The sequence below is a fragment of the Bos taurus genome, chromosome 2 (assembly GCF_002263795.3).
Source record: "Bos taurus isolate L1 Dominette 01449 registration number 42190680 breed Hereford chromosome 2, ARS-UCD2.0, whole genome shotgun sequence".
NCBI lineage: Eukaryota > Metazoa > Chordata > Mammalia > Artiodactyla > Bovidae > Bos > Bos taurus.
In genome coordinates this window covers 79,957,631-79,983,221 of record NC_037329.1, presented here as the reverse complement: position 1 = coordinate 79,983,221, position 25,591 = coordinate 79,957,631, and the positions used below count along the sequence as shown (strand labels likewise).

The following is a 25,591-nucleotide window of genomic DNA, read 5'->3' as shown; positions in this document are numbered from 1 at the left end:
TCCTCCCACTACGTCAGCCCTTGGATATCCACACTCTTTCAGAGACTCACAGGAAGAAAAACATGGTCCATCACAGCCCAGCGTGCATATTTATACACACACATATATACAATTGACACAAAAGCTTTACAAAACAGCACTTATCCTGTCTACATGTTGTGTATCCTGTTATTTTCATTTCAAAATGCTGATAGTAATACTACTAAATTGATTTCATGACTCACAAATATGTTACGATCTATAGTTTGAAAAGCAATGCTCCAAATCCTCCATTACCATTTCATGACATGGACATTGTTGTTTCTTGTTGTCTGTCGCTCAGTCATGTCAGACTCTTTTGTGACTCCATGGACCTGGCAGACTTTTCTGTCCGTGGAATTTCCCAGGCAAGGATACTGGAGTGGGTTGCCATTTCCTTCTCCAGGGGATCGTCCCAACCCAGGGATCGAACCTGAGTCTCCTGCATTGACAGGTAGATTCTTTACTACTGAGCCACCAGGGAAGCCCGAATGTGGACATAGGACCTGAGAAATCTCCCGTTCACACTGATTCTGAGATTGTACTGAAAGGAGACGGGGGATGGCATGAGGAGCAGGACCAGTTTCTTTAGATGAACTTTCTAAGAAATCCAGTTCACAGATGGGTGAGAATCACCCACATGACCATATAAAGGATCATCAGCATTACTGCCCACCCTTGGAATAAATGCATCCCTCTCTCTCTCCACCCCCAAACCAAGGGAGGTAAGGGCAAAATTCAGGAGCCAGGGGAAAGGAGAGGCGGAGCAGATGCCTAGTATTCACAACCTCCCATCATTATTTCTGGAATAGTTTCTGTATCAGACTCAAAGGGGGAAGTGAACCTTGAGATAATGGCAAATCTTGCCAAACTGACTCACTAAGTAGGAGAACAGGACTTAGTATTCCATTCCACAGGCTGTGCTGGGAACAATTATTACACTGACTAGTGATAATGTCTCTCTGTATGTATATATATATATATATATATATATATGATTCAGCTAAGAACAAGTCCCAGCACTGAGCAGGAAAGAGTTTCCTGGAAGATGTATCCATCAATTGCTCACTCACTAAATACAAGCCCTTCAACCTAAGACTTCATTCTATCCAAATGACAAATAATTGTACCATTCCACATACCAACTAAGTTACTGAAATAAAGTCCATCTTTATACAAACAAGTACCCCACAGAGTCCACACTGAGCACCACCTAAATTACATGTTATGTGCTCATGTAAAATTAAGTGAGCTAAAATATAAGGCCAAATCAAATAGATTTTCAGCTTCCCTTTTACTCAGAGAGCCAGGGGGAAGGAAATTTTAATCTCTTTAATGTCTTTTGGGTGAATTTAGAGCTTTTCCCCCCAGTCCATCAGAACGTGTATGTTCTCATGTATGTCTATGTAGTTCTATGTAGAAAGTAAACTCATGTAATTTGTGAGACTTTACTATTCACATGAAGATATTCGAATTTTATTATTTCTACTTCCAGTAGTATTTCTTCACATACAGATGAAGACAAAAAATTGGACTACTTGAAAGCAACTAGTCTGGATGGGAAACACAATGCAGTCCTGGAGACATCACAGGAGCACTGAGGGCGCCGGGAATTCTCACAGATAGCCAAGCATGCTTCTTACTTCAAAATCCTGCTTTTACATTACCCTTTGCAAACACTCAAAACAGATAGCAAGACATCTTTGAAAAAACAGAAAAAGATGGTTTTTACCCTCCACAAGTGGAAAATCCTTTTTAGCTCCTTGTGAGTAGAATCCAAGAACAGGTAAGGTCTCGATGGCCAATTCTTATCTATCGGAGATAAGGAAGGCACCTTATTTTTCATTTCCAAGAAGTATTTTTGCACCTGTGTTGGGTTTGACAAAAAATACCAGGTAAGTCAAATACACCAGAAAAAGAAAACACTGTCTAATACAAACCGGACTCAAAGAAACCAGTCTTTAGTGGAATTTAGCAAGTTCTGGTCCATAAAACTTTGTAACTCCTCTGAAAAGTCTCTACTCTACTATTCTCACTGGCTTGAGAAATCTGAGCTCCACCAAATGGTTAAGGAAAAAGAAAAGTAACCAATGTGAATACTAATTTTATTATTATCACCAATAGGAATACCAGTCAACACTAGAGAGCTACAATGTATAACAGGCAGCCACACATGGCTCCTGACTACACTGCTGCTGCTGCTGCTGCTGCTAAGTCGCTTCAGTCGTGTCCGACTCTGTTCGACCCCAGGGACTGCAGCCTACCAGGCTTCTCCGTCCATGGGATTCTCCAGGCAAGAACACTGGAGTGGGTTGCCATTTCCTTCTCCAATGCATGAAAGTGAAAAGTGAAAGTGAAGTCGCTCAGTCATGTCCGACTCTTAGCGACCCCATGGACTGCAGCCTACCAGGCTCCTCCCTCCATGGGATTTTCCAGGCAAGAGTACTGGAGTGGGGTGCCACTGCCTTCTCCCCGTGACTACTCTACTGAACCACAAAGATCCAGGACATTTTTGCCACTGCATAAAGTTCTACTGGACAGCACTGCTCTAGAGCACTTACCATGGGTCAGGCACTGTGGGAGCTTTACAGTGTGACTTCATCTGAACCCTTACCCTAACTCTACAAGTTAAGTGCTATTACTATCCCCACTGTACAGATGACAAAACGAGGCTTTCAAATCTGTGAGTGGTGGAGCAAGCTGGCTCCAGAGTTCACACTCTTCAGCACTACATCTATTCGCAGAAAAACAGAGAACTTTAGGATCTATCCTGGGAGAGGGGCACAGCCTCGCTCTCCCACACCCCTCCACCCACTAGTCTGTGTTGCCAACCTTGCTCTGCAGTGGTTCATGGCAGTTTAGCAGGCCAAGATCTTGACATTCCCCTCAAATTCCTGTGCTGAAATCCTAACCCTCAATGGGATGGTATTAGGGGATGGAGCCTTGAGGAGGTAATGAGATTGAGATGAGGTCACGAGGGCAGAACTTCCAAGATAGGATTAGTGTCCTTATAAGAAGAGACAGGAAAGAGTTTGCTTCTCTTTCTATCATGTGAGGAAACCAGGAAGAGGCCCTCATCAGGCCCAGATCGTGCTAGCACCCTGGAGGCTGTGCAGAAATGAACGTTTCTGTTCAGAGAAATGAACATTTACTGTTTAAGCCACACAGTCTATGGCACTTTTGTCATAGTAGCCTGAATTGAGACACCTGGCTTTCTTGGGTTCACTTTTCCCAAAGTATGTTCTCTCTGTCAAAAAAAGAATATTTGATTAATATTCTTTAATGGGCCTCTTTCTGACACAATTTACCTGAACTTTAGGAGTGATGATAAAAAAAGGTCATATTAAACGTCAATGTCACAATTAGAATTTAACTGTTACCAGATAAGTCACATACTACTGAGTTAGTGCTACGAACTAGTTAACCCAATAATACTAATTAGCCACATATAAAATATAAACTTACAATTCTCTGCAGTGTAAATTCATAAATTTTCTTGCCGGCATTGGCTCTGAAGAATTTCCTGTACTCCCTGCGTACCTTTAAAAAGAAGCAGCAGAATACAGAGGTTAGTGTGTGGCCAACAGATGCCCATAAAGATGACACACCTCTATTAAAACCAAAAATTAAGTGGAAGAAGTAAATTCACAAGTGTCTTTCTGGATACAGCAAAGTAATTGAAGCATATTGAGACAGTGGGGTTTAAGTCAGAGGAAAATAAATTAAGAGATGCAAGATAATACCAGAATGTTTTGATGTTTTAAATCCTCTTAACTAGCTTTTAAACAGCCTGAAGATCTGATGAGAAACACTGTACAGGCATAGCTGCAAATCTATCAAAAATCAAAATACATTTCAGAAAAAATTACATAAGGTAATTTTCACTTCAAACTGTTCTTAAAAGGCAAGAAATGCCTGAGGAAATATATGGCAGTTTCAAACAGACTTGCATATGAAGACAGGACTTGAGTACTACATACTGAGGAGGGCATATGACTAAAAATAAGAATGTAAAAGGAAGCTTTTGAATGATCATTATCTTCCATTTAATTACATTAATTTTTCTCTCACTCCTACTCCCACCAAACTTTCTACTAATACTAATCACAGCACTTAAGACATCGTATTAGTTTTAGTTTACTATTTCTTCTCTGCTATATTGTCATATTTACTTTGTATGCTAGTGTCTAACAAATAAAATAACTGAGGTGTCTGTCAAATGAATGAATGGTAGTTAAGTTTCATAATTGAGGGGAAAATATTTAAAATGTTTATAATCCAGCTATAAATAGGAGAGTTAGAATCTGGCAAAATATTTGCCTATTTGAATAATTTAGACATTATGTTTTTCTTATAGCTTAGCTTTCTGGGTTTAACAGCACATGTTCAAAATATTTCTGTATTAGGGGCTATAAACTAGCAACCAAGTAACCAAATTCAATTTGTTGAAAAATATTTTATATGCACTTTAAGACTTTGACATAGGTGTTCAGACTGCAGATTTCTCTTACAATTCTCTAAGATCTAGCAACAGGAAGCCCCATTCTCACACAGCAAGAACTGAGTGAACCAGAGCAGCCTTTGGAAGAGAGCTGCTTGCTCCAAACTGCTGGAGGCCTGTGTTCCTTCCCCACATTTCATCTGTTACTTCCTTCATGTGACCCGTCTGGTGCCTCTGGGCATTTGAGTACCAGACTTATTCTCTACACCTATGGACTTTTAAAGTTTAAAAATTCTCTTATACACCATGTAGGCTGTTCTTCCTTTAATTCATATCTCACATTACTGATGATCATTTCTCTTGTAGTCATGGAGTTGGTTATAGGGGCTTCCCAGGTGCTGCTGGTGGTAAAGAACTCACCTGCCAACGCAGGAGACATAAGGATTCCTGACACAATCCCTGGGTCAGGAAGATTCCCCTGGAGAAGGAAATGACAGTCCACTCCAGTATTCTTGCCTGGAGAATCCCATGGACAGAGGAGTCTGGTGGGCTACAGTCCACCGGGTCACACAGAGTAGGACATTACTGAAGTAACTTAGTATGCAGCATATTGTTTATAACTATTTCAAAAAAATTTTTTAAAGTTTATGTTTCATTATTTTATTTTTTTAAAAATGAAAAAAAAAATTTTTTTTTTGGGGGGGGGGCTCATCATGTGGCTTATGGGATATTAGTTCCCCAACCAGGGATTGAACCCAGGCCCTCAGCAGAGAGTGTTAAGTCCCAACATCTAGACCACTAGGGGATTCCCTTCAATCTCAAACTTACAAGGGTAAAAGGAACAGGAAGAAAAATGATATTCATTAACTGGCTCCTAAAATTATAAAAATGTACAAAAGCAGAGAAGTTAAAGTGAGGTTTCATGAAAATATATCCTTAGAAATGTACTTGACTGTACATTTATATACACTTGAATGTCATTGTAACTGAGCTCAATGCAACATGCTTTGTGATACAGGACAGGCCCCTTCTCCTGAAATACAGCTACACACAGAAGATGCCTGGTGACAAGACGGTACACAGAATGGGTTCCCTTCCTGGGCCCCAGGGGTCTTAAAAAGGGTCCACTTTGTAATAACTCCACAAGAATCAAATCCTTTAAAAGGGCAAAACTACTGTTCATACCAACAAAACTTTTTTTTAAAAATATAAAAATACAAAATTATTACATTCTTAAACTTCAAAGAAATTTAATCTTATAATAATTTTATGGTAACACATTAAAATACTCCTGTTTTGTGGAAACTGGGGGAAAAAAGACAGTTATGTCTATACTAAGGCCAGTTAACTAACTAAAATAGCATTCACCTACAAACTGAATTTGGTTTATATGATGCGAGCACACACTCTTAATATGAAAGTATTATAATAAATATAAAATCATATGTGCAGTTAGTTAAATCCAGAAAACCGAAGACAAATGTGATGTTGCTGGTACAGAGAATTACAGAGAGTAAAACTCCTGACTCAATGCTGTTTGTTCTTTCCTTTTATGAAAATTAGATGCAAATTAGAATGTGAATAAAACGGGAAATAAAATCCTCAATTTTGACTTTAAAAAAGTCATTTCAGAACTTGTTCAATTCTTGAAATAGAACATCTTAAATTCATATTTAAGTTACTTCTTAATTACTTCAAAATTTGATGAATATTCATTATAATAAAAAAGTTAATTTACTCAAAGTTATAGGCTAAACTTTCAGGGAAAAATACAGACTCTTAAAAGCAGAGTTTATGGATACTGCTAACTCAGTTCAGATTCAGAGTTAATGCTTTCCTGGATAATATTCAAATATTTAGAAAAAAGTGAATTATTACAGTATTAAAGTAAAAAGAATGAAGAGCAAATATCAAAAAAGGGCCTAATTATCCCCCCAATGACAATATGAATAGCTCCCTACAGTGATGAGTTATTGACTCTTAGGAAGACAAAATCCTTGTATTGCCTAAGGTCATTCTCAAGGTTTTCCAGAGCCTAATCATATTTAGGTACCTGCATCCTTACCTCAAGCAGTAAGAACCTCTTTGAAATAAACCCTGCCTTAAATGAGAATGCATTTGAATCTAAAGTTCTCTTTAACCTGAATGATCCACTGCTGGTCTTACTTGTCAAAATCTGTACATTTATGCAACACCCTTTGGTTTCTATGCTGAACAATTAGAATGATTGATGGCCAGTTTGAAGAAAGCTCTGCTCCAGGAGCCATCAATGGGACAGAATAGAAGGATAAAGGGAAACAAAAGCCCAGTATCCCCAGCCTGGTCACTGCAGACAGTGGGTCAGCTTTTAGCTCAACTGCTATAACTCTGTATCACAAATGGGGAAAAAAACACACTTCATCCTCATGAAGAGGACATTAAATAGAATTTGCATAACAAAGAATAAAATATGCTACATTACTATAGTTAAATAATATGCTATTACTTTAAACCTATTACTTAAAGAAAGACACTGCAATAAAATCAGAAAATTTTAGTGTATAGGTTTGCTCTCTAAAAGAAACCAAATTAGGCAAGGTGCCACTGTAAAAGATTGTGCAGACCATCAGCAAGCATAATTGATCATTTGGTCAGGGTTAGTAGGTGCTAGAAGGGCTACATCGAGTCACCGTGGACAGAAAGAAGTTGTTGAGGAAGTACCTTCAGTCCAAGCCAGTAAGCCCAAATGACAGCAACTGCATGCTTACGCCTAGCCTCCTCCTTCAAGCGTTTCAATTCCCTTCGAGCCTAGAATGTTTTAGATGGTAAATAAAAGAGACAGCCCAATGCAGATAGCACAAATGACCAGAAAAAGACACCCCACCAAACAGAAGAGCCAATTTATGTATCAGGATTTCAGAATGAAAGAGAAATGGTGCACAATTATTTAAATCCAAAGCATCAGTGTCAGGCTGGTGTACTTTCAGGGCACTGAGACTCTGTCTCCAAGCAGGACAATGCATGTGGGACCCGAGGGAAACACTCCCAGCCTGCCCCCTTCCTTCCAATCCGTTCCTTTTCTCTCCCCTGTTCTCTTTCCCTCTTACATCCTCACCCACACTCTCTCACTCCCTCCCTCATCAAAGCCTCAGAACTGTAAGTGGCACCTAATAATTTCTGTGGACTCCTCTCTGCTGCCAGTCCATGGGGCTAAAGACACAGTGAAATTCCGAGTCCATTCACTTGAACATATAAAAACATAACTCTTGTGAACAACCATTTAAAAAACTGGAAGGAATAAAGGTTGCTTCTCTGAACTTCCAAAAAAAAAAAAAAAAAAACACCCAAACTCTGCAGTTGGAAAATTAGAAGTAACATGTATCAAAATTCAATATTAGCTAGGGCCCCAAACAGTGACATATATAGAAGCAAGATAAAAAGTGAAAACTCACAGGTTTAAAAATCAAACTGAGGGAAAAATTAATCTGAGGCGTGTTTTAAAAGATGAAAACAGACAGGCACTCATGTTTCATGACATCATAGTACTGAGACGAGGAAATGAGTTCACTCAGTGGAGAAATCCACCGTCCAGAGACCCTCTGCCTCTGATTCGGTTCCCTCGGTTTATAAAAGGAACTAGCTGGTTGCACACAGATGTTCAGGGGCAAACACAAACGAACAACTTTGGTTAGCTTGTGGCAAGTTATGATCTTTATGCAGGCAAATGTTGACTTTTCTCATTTTTCTCACAACATGGGTTTATAACGCTGACAAGGTAGACTTAAAAACATAGGACTACGTTGGTATTTGAGTTTCTAACTGGGATTCACATTTTTAGCAGAGATGACCTTTGATTTTTCTAAGTAACGAAAACATCTAAAATGCTCGTCCCTTGGGGTATGTGAAATGTTCACAGAGCCCACGACTCTGCCTGGGGATTAGTGAGAGTATTTCAGGAGGCCTTTGTTTCTGAACACAAACAGCTGATGCCGAAATTCCTGGGATTCTTCAGGGGCAATTACAGCTAGTTTTGCACGAACATAGCTTTCTGCTAAATCACAGATGATCATTCTTTTCACATATAATATTTTGCTTATAATAATCAATAGCGGCTCTAGTGAGCCTAAAAACCAATTTCATTCATGGATTAATATTTTTGCCAAGCATGCATTAAAGGCATTTCTATTATCAATGTTACAAGGACCAATCAAAACCCAAATTTTAATTAAACATTCCCATCATGCCCCCGCCACATACTAAAACACCTTTAGAAAACCGCCAGGACACATCAAGGGGGTAAAAAACAAACAAATAAAACTCCTCCCAAACTACACATGCACATTATTTGAGTTTTAAAAAAGAGCAGCTACGCTAGTACCTCATTAGTAAGCAATTAGAGTGTTTTTTTTTGCCTACACGTGCTTAGAGTTAGCTTCCTAACGTGCTCTGTTGGCATGAACATCTCCAGGGTTATTAAATCTCGCTGCTAGGACATGCGCCACTGTTAACCGTGGGACTCCATCCCCTGAGATGCTAGAAACATGGATTGATTATTGCAGATTCCAGGATGGGAGTGATGGGATATGCATTTCAAGTACCTTAGATCCAAGCCAGTAAGCCCAAATAACTGCAATAGCATGTTTATTCCTAGCCTCCGCCTTCAGCCGGCTCAGTTCCCTTCGCGCCTGTGATGCATTTGAAAAGGATTTACAGAGAAGTTTAAGGCAAGAAAGGTTACTGCTGGTTCCCAGTGGAGAAAGAGGAAGACAGACACGGTCACCATCAAACAGTATACAAAAGCGTGAGCCACCACCCCACACCAAAATGTTGGAAAGAGCAAGAGGCAAACGCGTGCTCAGGAGCTTAAGCCAGTGAAACCCGAATGAGGGGGTCCCTTGTTTCACAAGTCACTCTTGACCCACTGCTATCCTGGGGGGTCTCTGGCCTACCTGGGTGCCGTGCCAATATGCTGCAATGGTGGTGACGGCTTCCTCACAGCGCTTCTGATGTTTCAGTTCCCGCAGGATTTTCCGGGCCTAAAGCACACAGAATGATCCAGAAAGAGCGAAAATCAACCAAAAAGCAAACCCCGTGTATCCAGTGACTTGAAAGAAAATACCTGAAAACATAGTCATAATTCCCATTCTCAAGTGAAAAATCAACAGCTTAAAGAAAGGAAAAGTTGCTCATTAGCCCAAAATGGACCATGAGAAGGAGGTAAATGAAGACATTGTCAATCATGACAGTGTAGCCCCACTCAGACAGACAGCATCCTCCCACACTCTGATGAAAGTGAAAGTGTCAGTCACTCAGTGGTGTCCAACTCTTTGCGATCCCATGGACTGTATGTAGCCCTCCAGGCTCCTCTGTCCATGGGGATTCTCCAGGCAAGAATACTGTAGTGGATAACCATTCCCTTCTCCAGAGGATCTTCCCCACCCAGGGATTGAACCCAGGTCTCCTGCATGGCAGGCAGATTCTTTACCATAAATCTGACCATAGCAATATAAACTGGATGCCTCAGATGGAAGGAAGAGTTCTCTGAACATGATGGGTGTATATGGTGGGTCTATCTCCAATGATCCATCAAGAGCCACTTGATCATTTTTCCTATTACTGTCTGGAATGGAAGTGTAGTTGTACTTTTTATTCAAAAGAGATAGTTAAAACTTGTTATAAAACAAAATTATCTCACTCGTTCAATACTAGTGGCTTCCTTCCAGTCATTTCTGGAAACTGATTTAGTCGGGGTAGGGCTAGGAGGACAGCTGGTTTGGAGGTGAATCTTGTGTCCCGCCTCTGGTCTCTGGACAGGGCATCTGAACCCCAGTACTCAGTAGAAGGTCAAAAGAAAAACCTGCAGGCAGCAATCTCACATACTCTGTGTGCTCAGACTTATATTTGGCCATTGCTGTGTATAACTATTAATACCAAGTCCTTGGGTTGCCCATAGGACTAGACAAAGGGCAATGGAAGCCATGGGACTCCCAGTCCAAGGCTCCCCCTCCAGAAAGTTCTCTGGGCCTGAGAACTACCCTGAAGTAGTCCCTCTGGATCCAGCCCCCTCCACAAAATCACCCAACAGGAATATGGCAACAACAGGCCCTGAAGTTCCTTTGACTCAAGGAGGGATCAGCAAGCTTTATCTGCAGAAGGACAGATAGTATGTGTTTTTGGTTTTGCAGATCATATGTTCTCTATCACAACTACCAACTCTGCTGTTGTAGCGCTAAAGCAGCCACACGCAAGATGTCAGACAAGAGCATAGTAATGTCCTGTTGTTGTTCAGATGCCCAGTCTTGTATAGGACGTAGTGTACTAATAAAGCTATCTTTACATGAACTTTGCACTTCAGGTATGCATATATTTATATGAAACTTGTATTTCCTATAAGTTTCACATGTCATGAAATCGTCTTCTTCTCTTTTTTTAAATTTAATAATAATATACAAATATAAAAACCATTCTTAGCTCTCGGGTTGTGTGAAAAGAGGCAGTAGACTACGTTTGGCTTGTGGGCTACAGTTTGCTGACTCTGAACCAAGCTTTGGCAGGAAGGACCTAGAATCAGGTGGGGTGGGTGCACTAAGACAACCAGAGCTTAGGATCTTTCAATCATGACGGGACAGCCCGTAAGACTGTCACAGGGAGGGTATGGAAGGCACTGGGTTGGGGGTGCTCAGGTCTGGCAGAACTCACAGGTACTCAGCCTCATGGACTACCGCTTCCCTTGCAAATAGCAGGTGAGAGGAGATCAACATCATGTACAGTATTATTTCAAGGACTTCCTGCTCAGAGAACAAATCTTGAAAAGAAAGCAGGAAGCAGCCAAGACATGGTGCTGTAGGGCCCCAGCTTGGCCCATAATATTTATTCTTTCTATCTGACTGTTTACAAGGTGGGCAGGAGACAAGGAGCCCTCCCCTGCAGAGTGAGCATGAAGACATCATCCTTTGTAAAGAATGTGAAAACACCAGATAAGTAAGGGTCACTTCTTTCAAACTCACCTTCCAACCCCGGATATAAGACTGAATTACCAAGGCAGAGCTCTTTATCTGTTGATACCTCTTCTGTTGCTGTAGGATGAAAGGGGAAGATATCAGCAGTTCTATTTACATATCCACAACACACATACCAAGAAAGAGTCAGCTCACTTAGTGCAATGAACTCTTGATCACCCTTATTCCTTCTGGCAACCAATTAAGTATAGAAATCAAAATATCCAAGAATCCAAAATTATTACAATTAATTCAAAGTTTGCTTCAAGGCTGGTAAATACAATTAACTAATGTCTAAATGAGTCAGGACCCACCACTCTTAACATCTGTTCTCCGCACCATGTTGTTATAACACACGGTCAAATGCACAACAGATACCGATGAACACACACGGAATGAATACACACTGACTTCTGCACCTACTTCTGAGCGTGTGCTCTTCTTGGTTCCATTTCTCACCATGCCACTGACTACGTCAGCCTCTGACACCCCACATTCCTTTTAGGTTTGCTGCTTTTACTGCCTCAAGCTGGGAAATCAGCTCACAAATTGAAGCAAACGTTTATCAATCGACTAAACTTTATTTATCGAGCTGGTGCTCTACATCCAGCCCTTGAATAGAACTATGAAGATGTAGATGTTACCCTGACTGCATCCCTGCACTCAAGGACTCAGAGGGGACACCAGTCAGCAGTGGAAAAGAGAAACAGGGTCTGTCCCAGAGAAATGCGAGCCCAAAAGGCAGGTTCAGATGCAGCAGAGATTATCCAGGTGGGCAAGGTTAAGCAAAACCCAGTCAGAGTCTTCCCAAGGGTCAGTGAGACAAGGTCAATGGCTGGAGGCCCGTCTTAATTCCCAGCTGATGTCTTGGAAAGCGGAGGCTGCTAGAACACTAACTCTAGAAAAAGTGAGTGTTGACTGTGTTTAGTAGGGAATATTCACTACAACGTGGGTCCCTGGGATGAAGTTTCACAGTTTTTCAAACAAATTACTGAAGCCAGGCTGTGACTCTGACCCTGGAAATGGCAGACTGCCCAGCTCACTTTCTCTAAGGGGGGACAGATGCTCCAAGGGCTCTAGGCTATGTTCTGGAAGCTCAGAAGAGATGGAGGGTGAAGTTATCAATGTATGAGCAGCAGAACAAGACGATGCCAGAGAGAAAGGCAGAGATCCTGACAAAGGGCAATGGAAGCCACGGGACTCCCAGTCCAAGGCTCCCCACCAAGCCCGCGGAAAGCGTTCCAGGCCTGAGAACTACCCTGAAGTAGCCCCTCTGGACCCAGCCAGAGGACCTTGTTTCTGGGACCTTGGACAAGTCACTGCCCTTATTGGTCTCAGTTTCCCCATCAATCAAATGAGGAGCTGGAAAACCTCTAGGATTCCACACAGAAGGATACTCCATGTCTGTAGGGAACAAACTGTACCTATAATACCTGACCACTGCTTCTCACATCCATTTGGTACCTCCATGTTTTCTTTTAAAATTCCTACATGGCTTGAAAATAACTCTCTCTTTAAAATTCACCTTAAGGAGCCATGAAATACCACAGATTATGGGTTTTAAGGTAATCAGTAACTGAAAATGGACATTCAGAAAATCTTTGATTTACTTGGTCAAGGGAAAATCACTGGCCTGTATAACTATAGATAACTGATGGAGGTATTACATAGATATTGGAGTTTAAAAAAAAATTTTTTTTTTTAACAAATTGAAGGTTTGTGGCAACTCTGTGTTGTCAAATGATGGTTAGCATTTTTTAGCAATATTTTTTAATTAAGGTATGTACTTTTAAAGATATAATGACATGGCACACCTAATGGATTATAGTGTGGCACAAACATAACTTTTATATGCACTGGGAAACAAAAGATTTGTGTGACTAGCTTTATTGGTACAGTCTGGAAACAACCCCACAAAGTTTCTGAGTTTTATCCATAGTTAAAATTCTGAAACAGAAATAACATTCTAAAGCTTGGGCTATTATTTGTTTTCATTCTAATTCTCAGCATCAAGAATTAAGAATACATATGATGACTTTTTTAAAATCTGGAGATACCAAAGCTTTATGTTGCTATTATCGGTTCCTGTTTCTTCTCATTCTTCTGACGAAATGGCCCCTTCCAGAAGGTCTTCCTTGACCACCCCATCTAAAGTAGTATCTGTCTCACCATTATTCTAGATCTCAGTTCTCTATTTCCTTCCTAGCACTTACTACAATCTGCCATTGTTCTGATTATTTATTTGCTTAAATGCACATTGTCACTCACTAGATGTAAACTGTATGAGGTCAGCAACCAGGTTGTTTGGTTCACGTTGCTATTCCCTCAGAGTCTGGCAGAGGAGGAGTTTCAAAACTATTTGTAGAATTGAAGACAGATAAATTTAGGATGCTTCAAAACTTTTTTTTTTTTTATTGATCTCAAAATAAGAAATAATAAAAATGGGTTCCTTGAGGATTGGTTATTTGTTAGTCCTCCCACTCTAAGGCAAACAGAAAACAGAGCGTTACAAAACTGCCAAAGGGCAAAGTACCACTCTGTGCAGCCAGGCTGGAGACAACAGCCCTCTGGGCCTTTGCAAAATACATGTGAATAAATTTATCATTAATGTGGCTGGCTACGGTCAGACTTTAACACTTGTACCGTTGGTTATACTCTTTTAACTCAAGGAAGCAGTTTTGAAGATGTTCTTTTAAATGTAATTTATCTTTACTCATTTAAGTAACATTGATTTATAAAACTCAGAAATTTACACTCAAATGGATTACACGAGAATAGGCCAGCATAAGTTACGTTCTAATTATACACTCCTTTAAAGTAAAACTACTCTACAGCTGAAAAAGAAGAACACATTTAAAGGAGATTTGATTGCAATTTTAATTCACTCTCCAACCCACTGTCTAGTGAAAAAGCAGAGAATGAAAATACACTTGGCAGCAGTGCCCTTATCATTAAAATTCATTTTGTGAGAACACAATGCCAAGTTCAACCTAGCCTAGAGGCAAACCTTCAGGTTTCCCTCAAACCTGTTATGCCGCCAATGAAACATCTATAATTGAGTGAGAAAGAAAATTCCCCAAAGAAATTCCATATCAATTAAATAAATATACTTTATTTTCGCACCTTTTCCCAAAGGGCCTGATATCTGAGGACTAAAGGAAATCCAAACCTTTACCCAAACCCAGAATTCTACTAAAATGTGGCACTAGCTTTCTGGAATTAAAACCATTTTCAGAGCTCCTACAATAAATGGAGGACAGCCAATTATTTGGGAAAACTGACCCTACCCTACTCAAATGGTTAAATAACATTATCTCTTCCAATCTGAAAACCAAATTCAAGATGTAGACCTCCACTACATGTATCTCCATCAGTGGAAAACAGTGGGATGAACTCAACTGGAGCTCTGACTTGTCCTGGACTCAAACCCCATCTCAGCCATCTAGTAGCTGTTACTTAGTTTTCTCATCTTTAAAAAACGGGACCAGAAGAAGACCCATTTCACCAGGTCATTGGGAAGATCAAGTATGTAAAAAGTTACTTTCATAGTTAAGTACAGAACAAACATTTGCAAAAAAGTACCATGATTATACCTCAAAAACGTCATGAGCTCTTACCGCGTATCTCCTGAACCAGGCAGCAATCACAATTTGGCTTTTTCTCATCAGCAGGAAATGTGTGCGACATTTCCACCCCCGATAAATCTTCTGAATGAGAGTGGCCAGGTCCTCAAGCCGTTGCTTCCTCAGGTCTTCTAATTTGAATAACTAATAAAATAACAGATGGAGAAAACTATTTGGATGAATTCATGCAAGATACACAATTTAGGGTACAGTGTTTTACAAATGTTTTACAAAGTGTTTTACAAATGTTTTACAAAGTGTTTTTACAGTGTTTTACAAAGTGTTTATGACAAATCACATAAGGGCTGGACTGAGCTCTAGATGTGCCTTCACACTATCAATGAGAATGAAATTGTTAACAGAAGGGGGGTGACTTCAAACGATTGCTTAGGTTTCTCTCAAACAATTTAAATACTTTTGTATTTCACCATATTTCCAATAAACCTCTATGTTCATTATATTTCATGCTAGTCTCTTCAGTTATAAAAATGCTCAATCAGATTTTTTTAATAAGTAGAATTTTAAGTGTTCTTAAAAATTTTTTTTAATTTGGGTGACTTCATGTAGAGTTGTCTTTCCTGAAATTACTGTATAATTCAGACATTACATATACAGACTGGATTAACCACCAATTTTTATGAATGAGGGAGGTTTTACTGTATTATCAGTTTCTTTGATTTTTTAAATATTACACCATCTATCAGCTCAAAAATTTTGATGTTTCATAAAACATGTGTTCTTCCACTACCCTTTATTAAGCCATCCACTTGGATATTTGTAGAAAAACAAAAATGTGACATTCTTGGTAGCATCTTGGGTAACACTATAAAGTTAAACATCCTTTAAGAACTTGCTTACATGATTATAACACAAATGCAAAATTACATACTGTTCTTGGGTTTCTAATGAATATCTTTGATCTACCAAAGGAGTATTCTTCCACAGGAATCTCCAATTCATTAAACAAAACTTCCACACCAGCTCTATAAAGATAAATAAAAGCAACACATGTTCTGAGTTACAAAAATAGGTTATCTTATCTTAAACCATGATATTAGTTTCTCAGATCAGATCAGTCGCTCAGTCGTGTCCGACTCTCTGTGACCCCATGAATCGCAGCACGCCAGGCCTCCCTGTCCATCACCAACTCCTGGAGTTCACTCAGACTCATGTCCATTGAGTCAGTGATGCCATCCAGCCATCTCATCCTCTGTCGTCCCCTTCTCCTCTTGCCCCCAATCCCTCCCAGCATCAGAGTCTTTTCCAATGAGTCAACTCTTCGCTTGACGTGGCCAAAGTACTGGAGTTTCAGCTTTAGCATCATTCCTTCCAAAGAAATCCCAGGGCTGATCTCCTTTAGAACGGACTGGTTGGATCTATTTCTAAGTATAACTGTTCTTTCACTAAGCATCCTTTCATCAGAGAATTCCCAGATTGAATTCCACACATTTAACCAAATCCAGGGGTAAATGCTAAAAAAGCATTTTGGGTTCAAACTACATATTCTATGAAAATATGCTATTAAAGCCAATTTCTTGATTTCATTAGCTGCTGCTGCTAAGTCGCGTCAGTTGTGTCCGACTCTGTGTGACCCCATAGATGGCCGCCCACCAGGCTCCCCCATCCCTGCGGTTCTCCAGGCAAGAACACTGGAGTGGGTTGCCATTTCCTTCTCCAATGCATGAAAGTGAAAAGTGAAAGTGAAGTCACTCAGTCGTGTCCGACTCCCAGCGACCCCATGGACTGCAGCCCACCAGGCTCCTCCGTCCATGGGATTTTCCAGGTGAGGTGCTCAAATAAACTCATAACAATGGATCAACCAGGGCCAAAAGAGTATGCAAGAAATTACATCTATTTTGAATCCTCTTAGTTAACCCCTTTAAACATTTTTAAGCACTGCTCCTACTACTCAGATTGTAGACAGGGACCAAGAGTGCTAAGTGCCAGGCAATGGAATGCAAAAGAACACAGGCCTTACGGGGCAGAAGCAAGGGCCTGGACTCGGCTCTAACCCCTTCATCCTAGAGCCTGGATTTAAAGTCAGTCTTTAGCCCTAAACTCTGCCCCACCAACCTGTGGACTGGATACCAGGCAGGGAGGAATACTTGTTCTGTGTATTATAGTAGACAATGACCATAATACCCTGGAAATTAGCAGTAGGAAATGACATAGCACCCAAACCCTAATTACTTGGGCACTGAATTATGCATCAGAGACCACACCGTAAGTCTGGAATTTCTTGCAATACGAGGTGAGCATGTAATTCTACTGATGCTCCTGTGACAGGTCAGGTGCACTGACAATGTGGAGGCACAACCAGTGCAGTGAAAGAAAATCCCATTAAACAGCACACTGCTCCTGCTGTAGTAGTTGGGAAAGCTTCTATGGCCTGCAGAAGAGTAACTTCTGACTCTGGTGAAGCAGAAGAAAGGCCTTTGCACAGACAAGGCCTGGATTCTCTCCTGCAGCAGCCCCCCACCAGCACACAAGCTCTCTCTGCTTGGGTCTGCAGTGGTCCAGTGCTCTGCTAGGACTTGATGGATGAATGCAATGTAGGGCGGATGAGCTGAAAAGCCACATGGCCCTGAGTTCTGCCATATTCTCCAATCCAGTTTTACTTGCAATAACACTGACACTGTGAACTCTCCTGTATTCAGATACAGAACACAGAATCAGATCAGATCAGATCAGTCGCTCAGTCGTGTCCGACTCTTTGCAACCCCATGAATCGCAGCACGCCAGGCCTCCCTGTCCATCACGGACTCCCAGAGTTCACTCAGACTCATGTCCATCGAGTCAGTGATGCCATCCAGCCATCTCATTCTCTGTCGTCCCCTTCTCCTCTTGCCCCCAATCCCTCCCAGCTTCAGAGTCTTTTCCAATGAGTCAACTCTACAGAATAGATAGATACAAAGTGAAGTGAAAGTCGCTCGCTCAGTCATGTCCGACTCTTTGCAATCCCATAGGCTATACAGTCCATGGAATTCTCCAGGCCAGAATACTGGAGTGGGTAGCTAGCTTTTCCCTTCTCCAGGGGATCTTCCCAACCCAGGGATCATACCCAGGTCTCTCACATTGCAGGCGGATTCTTTACCAGCTGAGCCACAAAGGAAGTCACAAGAGAACAGATATAACTGCTCCTATATCCATTTCTTAATTGGTACAGACTTGGGCAAAGAATTCGATCCCCACTCCCTACTCACTCTCTCTGGGGTTAATTCTCCAGAAAAAAAAATGAAAAGCTGAAAGCAGTGATACAAGATGCCTCTAACTCTACCCTGCTATGATTCTACACAAATACAATTATCAATCACAAATTTCCCTCCTGCTAACTCACCACAGCATATCTTAGAAGTTCTATTGACATACAAATTCCAAAGGTAGATTTGATAAGCCCTGTTTTAACCTTGAAGACCAAGCGCTCTAGAATTAATAAAAATTGGCACAAAATGGTATCCTGACAGAAGACGGTCCAAACCAGAAGTTACATCCAAATTTTCATAGGATTCTGTTTCGCCTGAATAGCACGTGAAGAAAACAACATGGTATTTGTATGTTTTAAAACTTCATCATTAAATGTGATTAATGAATGTCTCACCTTGCTGGTCCTTTCCAGTGAGGCCATGTTTGTTTACAAAGCATTTTGTATCTTTCTAGGCAAGGTTCATAGGCCTGCCTGAAGGCGTAGCCTGCCCTTCTCACGCGGACATTCTCCAAAAGACCCAGATACCTGACCTGATGACACACTAGACCCTCGTTGAAGATGTGTGCTGCTTTTTTATCGTTCGGTTTGATACACCTGAAAGAATACACAAATATTAGTTTTTAAACTCTGTCTCTTACAGATTGATCTGTCCATGTTTTACAAAGTATCACATAGAGTTATTTCACAGTCACATATTACTTATCATTCTTGGAAACCTCATCATTTCCTTTGAAATTATTCCAGATCATTTTATAAAAACATTAAGATAAATACACTGCAGACTCAGCAAAAAAAAAAAAGAATAAACTCTTATGTACAATAACATGGATAAATATCACTGACATTCTGTTGAATGTAAGAAGTTTGATGTATAAGAGTGCATATTCTATGATTCCATTTATACTAAGTTCTAGAGAAACTATTCCTAGTGAGAACTCGGCAGTGTTTTACCTCTGGGGAGAGGAAGGCATGAAGATGGACAAGGAAGGGGCACAAGGGAATCTTCTGGGTTGATGGAAATGTTTTATATCTTGGTCAGGATGGGGCTACATGGGCATAGAAATATGTAAAAATTCAACAGCCTCCACAGTTAAGCTTCATATATTAGATTGTGTATATGTATATTACATACCTCAATCAAACAGTTAAAAACACTGCTGTCTCACTAAATCCCTATTATCTCCCTCCTTTTAAACAGAGCACTTTGCTGCCCAAGGAAAGACTAGATTTCCCAGCTTCCTTTGTAGGTAAGTGTGGCCATGTGACCAAAATTCTAGCCAGAGCAGAAATCATGTTTGCTACTTCTGATGTGTCGTTAAAAGGAACTTGGTTCTCCCTTTGCTCTTCTGCTAACTGCTGGTTGGCATGTTGACATGGTAGAGAGCTATCTCTGACTATATACATAAAAGGAGATATCCTGGAAATGGCAGAGCCTCAACACAGAAGACATTACTCTGTTAGCCTTGAAGTCCATACACTTAGAAGTTACATAAGAAATAAATGTTATGTAAAATATCATGTAGGAAACGAGTTGCCAGTCCAGGTTCGATGCATAATGCTGGATGCTGGGGGCTGGTGCACTGGGACGGCCCAGAGGGATGGTATGGGGAGGGAGGAGGGAGGAGGGTTCGGGATGGGGAGCACATGTATACCTGTGGCGGATTCATTTTGATATTTGGCAAAACTAATACAATTATGTAAAGTTTAAAAATAAAATAAAATTAGAGAAAAAAATAAAAATAAAAAAAAAAAAAGAAATAAATGTTAATCTTGTTTAGGCCCTTATTATTTCTGGATCTTGCTGGAGCAATCTTTATATCTTAATTAATATACTGTTAAACATTTATGGTTATATCTGCCTCACCATAACTGTCAAATAAAATCCACATGCATATACAATATATGAACAACTAAATCTTACATAGTTTGACCCTGGTGTTTTCTATGATTTTCCTTTTTACATTTATAAAAATAATGCTTACTTTTTGGTTTAAGAACAAATAGATCAATGGAACAAACTAGTGAGTTTAGATCTAGATGTCTACACATATATTCAACTGATTTTCGACAAAGGCATCAGGGCAAATGAGTGAAAAATAGAGGTTTGTTTGTTTTTCTTTTCATTACACAGTGCCAAAACAAGATACCTGTCTGGGGAAAATAGAGCTTAAAATGAATCTGAAACTGAGTCTAAAGATAAAGATATATATATATACACTTAAAATGATATATTCACAACGTTGGGAGTTTATTAACTAAGAATTCTTAGAGTCCCATTAAAACCACTGAAAGACAAGGAGAAGAAAGGAATTTTCTGGGGGTGATGGAACATTCCATGTCTTGATCTGAGTAGTTGTTACCAAAGTGTATTCAGTGGTGAAAAACCAATGGAGCCATTTACCTAGGATCTGTGCATATCACTCTATACAAATTATACCTCAATTAACAGAATCTTAAGGTTTAAAAAAAAGTTGACTCAAATGAGAATAACAAAACACTGATCGCACAAAGTTTCTTGGTTCATTTTTTTGGAAACTAGGATCCTTACCTAATATATGTTCTAACCTGTTGGCAACCAAACCAGGGGATGCTATTTACATTTGCTATGAACACAAATATTAGGGCAACAAGCCAAACACGAAAATATTCTTCATGCTAACTTCCTCATAACTGAATTTTCAAAGACAACAGGAGAAAGTATGTGTGGGCATGCATGTGCCACATGAAACCTGACCTGCTAGACAAACCCTCTATCACCTAGTTCATCAAGTACACACATAGCCAACTCTAATACTAATCGGCCTGTACTGAATGTTGAAATCTATGATGACTTAGAAGCAAAAAAAGAAACCAGATTTTTTAAAAGGGGTTCTTGTCTTGTTTTGAAAAAATTTCGATTGTTTCAGAAATCATTACTTGAGGCATATGCTTCCTCACACAAGACCTGCAACTCAGGTGTCAATGGGCCAAGTCAATGTTACAAGAATCCACAATGAATCCAACAGAAGAGTTTATGCAAAACCTTATCAGAAATAAATTTATATTTTGTTTCTTGTCTTTAAAAAAAAACAGAAAGTTGCAAACTCCTGTATGCCAACAACCCAATTAAGTATCTATTCCCATCCCCCGCCACACTTCTTCTTTCCTTTTTAAAATTCCTTATTTTGGGGGCACTGGAGTATTTTTCAAACACACCCAAGACACCATATGATTTGAACTGTAAGTACTTTAGTTACCCCTTTGCTTGGGCTATACTCAGATTAAGCAAACAGGAAAATGATCCTCCTTGTGAATGCCTTCATAGTTGAATGGCCAAAGAATTTTATGTGCCAGAAATACCTAATGTAGTTTGGATTCTTGGTCTGTAGATTTTTCATCAGAGTGGCTACGGATGCTTTGAACTGTGAGCCGGCTGTAGGAGGCCTTTTCAGGTTGATCTTGGCAGGGTTTCCTTCGGGAAATAAAGATTTGATGAGGGCGTGTCCAGCCTTCCACATGGCTTGGGACAGGTCCCGATAGAGAAGGTCATTGTTCTTGTCCACAAATCCTTCCACTTGGTACAGCACCTATGAGCAGCACATGGGACTCAGTAGCTGATACGCTGCACACCAGAACATCAAACAGCTGTTAAAAATATCCTGAGACTATCTATACTGCAGCCTCTTCTTTCTCCATCAAAAAACCCTCAACACATTAGTCACACTCTAATACCAAATTAGCCTCCAAGTTTAAATTCCATCTGTCTAAATCACAGAGGAGTTCAAAATAAATTCTATTACCCTTCAGGATTTGCAAGAATAAACTTCAAAAATGTTATCATAACATTTTCAAAGGATTTTAGGGTTTTTTGGGTATTCAATCATATTTTTGAGGTTTTACTTATATTTTTTAGTTTACATACGCCAATTCAAGCGTGTTTAAAAGGAGATAGGGGAAAACAGAGATAACGTTCACATTTTTATAGACATCCTACACCAGCAGGGAAATTGACCAGAAAAGTATTTTTTAATAACATGGGCTAGTGAAAAAAAAAATGAAGTACCAAGTTCCAACATTTTGAAATTAAAGGTAATTTAGATACTATATACTTCATATTTGGGATTCCCTGGTGGCTCAGTGGTAGAGAATCTGCCTGCCAATGCAGGAGACTCTAGTTCGATCCCTGGGTCAGGAAGATCTCCTGGAGAAGGAAATGGCAACCTACTCCAGTATTCTTGCCTGGAAAATTCCATGGACAGAGGAGGCTGGTGGACTACAATCCATGAGGTCACAAGAGAGTTGGACCATGACTTAGCAACTAAACAACAACAAAACAACTTCATATTTACTAAATACAAAATCAGATTTTGTTTCTCCTCTGACGTTTGCAAGCTTATTTATAATTACTGTAGGGACTTCCCTAGCAGTCCAGTGGTTAAGACTCTGCCTTCCGATGTTGGGGATGTGGGTTAGCTCCCTGGTTAGGGAGCCAAGATCCCATATGCCTTGCAGCCAAAAACCCAAAACATAAAGCAGAAGCAGTACTACAACAAATTCAATAAAGACTAAAAAATGGTCCACATCAAAAAAATAAATAAAATGGAAAAAATTAAAACCTTACTGTATGTCTTTAGTGACGGCTCATTTTTACTGGCAAATTTTTTATGTGTCACTAGATCTTTTTTATAGGCTAGCTCTCAGCCTAAAAATAATAAAATTTATTTTTTAATATATACTTGAACTCTTTGATTAGGTCCACTGGCTTTCCTTTCAGATCTCAGTACTAGTAAGGTTTTTCTCAATATGATCCAGATTCTATGCCCACTAAACATTCATGGATTCTACAACCCCTCAGGAGCTCCATTTATCCTCCAGAGCTGGCGCTGGTCAGAATGCCTTCTCTGAGGCAAGGTGTCTGCCCTCCAAGGAGTAACTGTGACCTCCCTGGGGTCCCGGGCTCCCACACCTTGCCAGCATAGTGCTGGATCCTGAAGCAGCTGTGAGGAAGGGACGTGTCATTGAGGAACCGGGAGCACTTGCTCATCCTGCTCTCAAAATGCTGGTGGGTAGCGCAGACTTGGTTCAGCTTTTCCAAGAAGGTCTCATCCGTGACCGTGCCCGGCCTAAGGCACTCTTCATCCAGCATGGCTAGGATCCCGTTTGTGTTCTAGGAGAAAGGAAATAAAAAGGTTTCCTTCCTTCCTCACTGTATTGTTTTCATAATTATTCCTAATTATGCTGTTAAACATAGTCAACTTAGTCACAAGAAAAATTGTTTTGTTACAACAAAAAGTGCAGAATCAAAACAAATAACAAAGAGAAACACAGGAATCAACCCCTTCCAGGGTGTCCCAGGTGTGTTGGAGGAGGGGGCAGGAGTGTCTTTATGAGGTTCCCCCCACTTCCCCCCATCCATGGTGCCTCTCCCACAGAACAGGATGTAGGAGTTACCTCAGCCACCTCAGCAGGCTGATGACTGAAACTTATGTAGTTTAGAAAAAGGCAACTTATACCGCAAAGACCAGAAAGCAAATCTGAAAGTCAGGAACTAGTCTGACACTACTATCTGTATAACATGTAGTCATAAATCACAAAGCACTGTCTTCTAAGGCCATTATTGGATTCATAGCTTGAGAAGGAAATTGGTTTCAGATGTTTCCAAATTGCTCACGTGTTCAAAATAGTTTATTTTACTGGGAAAAAAAGTGATGTGACTGGGATGCTGCTTTTAATGATCAATGCAATCAAGCTATGTTTCAAGAATCATCTGTTTAGAATAAAATTCTCTTTCCATATTAAATTTCGAAATGGATGTTAAACATGAGTTGAGAATTTGTTTGCTGAGTATTCAGACCCTGTGATCATATTTATCCCAAGAGCTGTCAGCCCAACTAAACCCAATAAAAAAATCAGGAAACTTCTACTTTGCTAAATAAAGGCTGTTGTTCCTTTGATTGCCTCTACAGGCCCACACGTCTCCATTCCATGGAGAACAATCTACTGACCATTAGCCCCACCCACTTCCGCTAGGGCAAAGTCTCACGGCTCTCCTCTTCTCTTTACAAGGCCGTGACATCCTCTGACCAGCACTTAAACACTTCACACACAAAATCTGGGGGAAGTGTGGACTCTCAGGCATCAAGTGTGTTCATAACATCCCCAGAATAAACATTATTGTTAGGTGTTGCTGAAAGGAAACATTTCCTTTATGTATCCAGGATCCTACATGGACATGAGTTTCTTTAATCACATATGCAAGGGGATTTGGGGCTGAGATAATTTAGCTATATTAGGTGTATTACCACTGTTCCTTCCCCCACCCCCCTTCTTAAAGGGAAATAATTAAGTGCAATGTTACATTTATGAAGAAAGAAGTGTTAGTCACAACTTCTGAAAGTTAAAATTCCCTCAGCAAATTACTTCGGTCACAAAACTTACCAGAAAAACTTTTCAGGAAAGCGATTGATTTTCTAAATTTTAGACTACAGTTTTAAATTGCTTAGGTGGAATATTAGTGTTCACAATCCAAAACTGTCCAAATTTTTCAAAACAAGGCTTATTTTTTAATTGAAAAATAATAATGGCTCAGAATTTTTTTTTAATTCAATAGTCAAAGGTGCAGCTTTCAAGAATATTGTGAATACTGAAGGAAAATATATTGGCGAACTATATAATATTCAAAAACATCTTGTTGAAAATGAATAGCAAACGACCTGTTGGACATTTAGAGCCTGTGATTCTATTGCTGAAACAGCACTCATCTATGATGACACCTAAGTTTACGCATTGCTTCAAATTACTTTGTTATCAAGGTCAGGATCCTAAGCTTTTACACACAAATGAGTCTTCCCACAATCAATTCATTCATAATAAACTAAAAAATATGATGTAAACACAAAAATCTTAGATTTGGAAAGGTTACTAAAAATGATGCAGTAATTTTTCACACCTTAAGCCTCTAACATGCATAATTTGTAACCTGAAAAATCCCATGGCCCTCAGCCATCTGTGAAGTCACACACACTGTCCGTCACATCCTTAAGCAAGGCCGTGATCCATACCAGCCACCCCTGGGATCCTATGTCATTCAGCTCCCAAGATGGTGCCTTTATCTTCCTTTAATTTGAACTGCATGGAGTTTTGTTGTTTTTGTAAACTTTTTTCCAGTTTTACTGAGATATAACTGACATAATACTGTGAAAGTTTAAGGTGTACAACATGTTCATTGATCCACAACCATATTGCTAGTTACCTCCATCACATCACCTAATTACCATTTCTTTTTTTGTGGTGAGAACATTTAAGACCTACTTGCTTAACCACCAGTATATATAATACAGTGTTGTTA

At 39.9% G+C, this 25,591-nt stretch overlaps 1 protein-coding gene across 8 annotated transcripts in view; it reads right to left on the bottom strand.

Moving 5' to 3' along the window:
- The window catches only part of MYO1B (myosin IB), a 199,208-nt gene that overhangs the window by 11,565 nt on the left and 162,052 nt on the right, over positions 1-25,591 (bottom strand). For 5 of the 8 annotated variants that reach the window (NM_001102199.1, XM_059875676.1, XM_005202581.5 and 2 more), the window contains 11 exon segments: positions 1,751-1,885; positions 3,484-3,558; positions 7,160-7,246; positions 9,037-9,123; positions 9,388-9,474; positions 11,446-11,514; positions 15,054-15,203; positions 15,949-16,042; positions 18,658-18,858; positions 21,604-21,830; positions 23,210-23,410. In NM_001102199.1, coding sequence (NP_001095669.1) covers positions 1,751-1,885; positions 3,484-3,558; positions 7,160-7,246; positions 9,037-9,123; positions 9,388-9,474; positions 11,446-11,514; positions 15,054-15,203; positions 15,949-16,042; positions 18,658-18,858; positions 21,604-21,830; positions 23,210-23,410 — 1,413 coding nt within the window. 8 annotated transcript variants of the gene reach the window in all.